At 47.2% G+C, this 3874-nt stretch overlaps 1 protein-coding gene across 1 annotated transcript; it reads right to left on the minus strand.

Annotated features, from left to right (window-relative positions):
* Positions 1–500: 500 nt before the first annotated feature.
* On the minus strand, positions 501–3275 carry LOC149848582 (putative mannitol dehydrogenase). Its single transcript, XM_089996239.1, has 5 exons — positions 3106–3275; positions 2502–2615; positions 1294–1807; positions 1062–1215; positions 501–916 (listed from the first exon to the last, which is right to left on the minus strand). The coding sequence occupies exons 1-5, from the start codon at positions 3201–3203 to the stop codon at positions 714–716; spliced, it is 1083 nt and encodes a 360-aa protein (XP_089852365.1). The 5' UTR covers positions 3204–3275; the 3' UTR covers positions 501–713.
* Between the last annotated feature and the right edge of the window lie 599 nt (positions 3276–3874).

Genomic DNA, 3874 nt, shown 5'->3' on the forward strand with positions numbered 1-3874 from the left:
ACGGAGGACGACGACGCCAGTTCACGGAGGACGACGACGCCAGCTCACGGAGGACGGCGACGCTGGAGAGCACCAGTTCACGGAGGACGATACAAGTCCGACAACGAGGCGATCGTTCTGTGCAATGCCTGTCAGGCGCGGTATAAGTCTGGCTTATTGCTGTCGGAATACCGCCCGACAGGGATCAATTTTTTTTTATTTTTTTTTTAAATTTAGCGACAGATTAGCGACGGATAATGTCTATCGCTAAGCTGTCGCAAATTAGCAACGAAATTAATGACAGATAAGTTTTTTCGCTAATTAGCGAGCAAAAATTCGTGATGGCCTCTATCCATCGCTAATCCGTCGCTAAAAGTTTAGCGACGACTTAGCGACGGATAAGCGATGGATATAGTTTGTCGCTAATCCACGATTTTCTTGTAGTGATACAAATTTGGATTCACACTTGCCACTTAAAATTCAGATTCGGATATGAATCCACCCTACCCGTTTTCACCCACTTACATCAAGGCACTCATAGCACATACAACACAAACTAACACAAATCTTAAAAAACGGATAGCACCCTATAATCTGTCTGTCCCATAAATATATATAAAACACATGACCATAAAAATTAAAGAAAACGATTATATTTATGACCACCAATACGGAATAAGAGATAACATGGCAAGGACAAGCCGTTGTGCCGTCTAAATGACACCTGGCAATCTCTAACTGGTGGACAGTGAGTTCGCCACGTCGATAACGAATCGGTACTTGACATCGGATTTGGACAGCCGATCCATTGCGGTGTTAATGTAGTCCATGTTGATAACCTCCACATGGGCTGTTATGTTGTGCTTGCCACAGAAGTCCATCATCTCCTGCGTCTCCTTCAAACCCCCAATCATACTTCCTCCCACGAGCTTCCTCCCTTGCACACCAAAAAAAGAAGAAGAAACCAAAGATAAAAGATATCAGTTATTAGTTGGCCGGAACAGTTCGTTGGATTCCGGAAAAGACGATACACCGTCGATCAGGTGGACTCCGTCGTTGCTGCAAAGTGTTTGGTTACATACCTGTAATCAGCGGGAAGACAGGCATAGAAAGTGGCTTGTCAGGGACCCCCACCATGATGAGCTTCCCGTCGAGCTTGAGGAGGCCCAGCAATGGTTCCAGTGCATGTTCTGCTGAAACAGTGTCTATGATGTAGTCCATTGTGTTAGCTGCACCCTTCACAGAACCACATCTCATATTATTAACTAGTTGCATGAATGCCAAGTTGAGGAAACAAGCACCAAATCCATTTACCTGCATCTTCTCGGGATCCCGGCTGACCAGGAAGGCGTCCGCGCCAAGCCCGTCGATGGCCTCCTTCTCCTTGGCGGGCGACGTGCTGATGACCGTGACCTTCAGCCCGAAGGCCTTGCCGATCTTGACCCCCATGTGGCCGAGCCCACCGAGGCCGACCACACCCAGGTGCCTGCCCGCCTCGGTCATGCCGTAGTGCTTCATGGGGCTGTACATCGTAATGCCCGCACAGAGCAGCGGCGCCGCTCCCGCCAGCGGCAGCCCATCCGGCAGGCGCACAACGTACCGCTTGTGGACCACCATCCGATCGGAGTAGCCGCCGTAGGTGACCGTCCCGTCGTGGTACCGGCTGTTGTAGGTTTGGATCAGGCCGGCGCAGTAGTTCTCGAGGTGGGCCTCGCAGCGCTCGCACGTATGGCACGCTCCCACGAGGCAGCCCACCCCTACGTGATCCCCGACCTTGAACTCGCCCGCGTTCGCACCCACCTCCGTTACGACGCCCACGATCTCATGCCTGCAGATGCAATCCTGTCCGTTCATTATTCACCATCATGATAACAGAAAACCTTGGGCCCAACTAAGTGCCAAGCCAAAGCAGAACCTGTTCAGTCAGACTCTTGTTAGGAAATTTGGGTCCGGTTTCGTTGGCGGGTCGGACTTGGTTTGTGATTTTATGACCAAAATGGAATTTTAATTCTAATCTTAGGCTGGATGAGGCCCGGTAAACGAGTCTATCTTCGGCTCGTTAAGAGTACACCCTCTCGCTCAGGTTCAGCTCATTAGCTTGCCATGAGCTAAGCTGAGCTCAAGCTAACTCATTAGCTTCTAGCCCATTAGCTTGTCATGAGCCAAGCTGAGCTCAAGCTTCACGAGCTGGCTCGTTTAAAAAAAGTTGTTATTTTTAAGTGTTTCTTACAGCTTGATAATACGTAATGTATGTATCATATATAATACATAGCTAATACATGCATAATATATATATATATATTGCCGAACCAGGACAAACTTGCCATGTTCATGCTCGGCTCATATATCTAAACAAGCTGGCTTGTAGCTCGGCTCACCGAGCTCAATTTTTGAGCCGAATAGACAAAATAGCAAGCTGCTCGTTTAGTTTCCCAACCCTAGCTGCATCCAACTACAATGAATCCGTCCCATAATCTGAATGTCACAAAGTAACATATGTGAGAGAGAGAGAGTGTGCCCACCCGGCGACGATGGGGTAGGTTGTCATGCCCCACTCATTGCGGATCAAGTGAAGGTCGGAATGGCAGATGCCACAGTACAGTATCTTGAAGGTCACGTCATCCACGCCATTGGCCCTGTTCCTCACCAAAAACACACTGTCATCAGTTCACTGTTGTTATGGTACAATTCATCAGTTGCTTCTACTCCAAATCGGTTCCACTTGTCCCCAAAGTTGTCCCTATCTTCATACCCCTCGGGATTTCATCAATTAAAGTTGTTTTGATCAAAAACGGACTTCACAGTTCATTTTGTGAAGATGGACATTTAAATAGCTGAAATCCAACTTGTTTCAAAAATCATGTCAAGGGAGGAAGGGTGTGGTTTGGAGGCCTTGACTGCTACACAGATGGTCAAGGTTCGATTTTTATGGGCGTCTCTCTTCTTAGCAAGCCAACCCCCAGCATAAGCCCCAGGGCTGATCTACCACGATCAGGTCTTTGTGTAGAGTGCAACACCATTAAAAAAAACCAGTTAAAGAATAATCTATGCTATTACTGTTTACCTGCAAGGGAAAAAAACTCCAAAATGGAAATAACAAGAAAATCAAGAGAGAGGGAGAGAGACCTCCTGGAGAAGTTGAAGGGGGAGAGGACACCTGAGGCATCCCTGGCTGCCCAACCAAACACCTTCTGTGGATGTTCTTCCTCTGGAGATTTCACCATTTTCTCTCTCTCTCTCTCTCTCTCTCTCTCTCTCTCTCTCTCTCTCTCTCTCTCTCTCTCTCTCTGCAGGCTTGTGTTGTGTTCGGGCTCTCCTCCCCCTCTTCCTTTTTATAATTGTAAAAAGGAGCTGCCCAGTGCTATGGCTATCTGACAATAGTCAATCACATGACAACAATGAATGAGGCCCACAGGGGCTTAGCCACTCTGCGGATCCCTGCTCTTTAGAAAGTATTGTGGGCTTAATTACAAAACGTTTGCCCAATTTCTCACGTGAATGTGAAATTGGAGAGTTCACAGCCAATCACTTTTCATGTGATTTCAAACCAAATGCGAAGCAAGCGAAGGTGTCCTTTTAGAGATGCAAACGGACCTGATCCGACTTGTCCATGTATTTTAGCTTGCAAGTTAAACACTATAACCAACTCTTATGGCTCTTCTCCGAATACTTGGAACTCGGATTAGGACGTGACCTTGGCCACATTGTCACTAACAACAAACCAACTTTTTGGGTGAAAATAACAAACTCCCAAATCTATTGAATGTGTGCAATATGGTGTTAATATAAAAAAAAAAAGTTGAAGAATGCCTCAAAGGATCCCACACAGTGGGATGGAGGCTTAGGCCACCACAGGCCAGGGGTGCACTACTGTTTTATGCTGTTGGAGAAGTAA

The sequence above is a fragment of the Nuphar pumila genome, chromosome 1 (genome assembly GCF_984573655.1).
Source record: "Nuphar pumila chromosome 1, dmNupPumi1.hap1.1, whole genome shotgun sequence".
NCBI lineage: Eukaryota > Viridiplantae > Streptophyta > Magnoliopsida > Nymphaeales > Nymphaeaceae > Nuphar > Nuphar pumila.

Bases quoted from the DNA above. Each gene is read 5' to 3' on its own strand.
- LOC149848582 (XM_089996239.1), bottom strand. From the start codon at position 3,203: ATGGTGAAATCTCCAGAGGAAGAACATCCACAGAAGGTGTTTGGTTGG. The intron at 1,808-2,501 runs GTGGGCACACTC...TTGCATCTGCAG, and splicing joins ACCTACCCCATCGTCGCCGG to GCATGAGATCGTGGGCGTCG. The intron at 1,216-1,293 runs GTAAATGGATTT...GGTTCTGTGAAG, and splicing joins GGGATCCCGAGAAGATGCAG to GGTGCAGCTAACACAATGGA.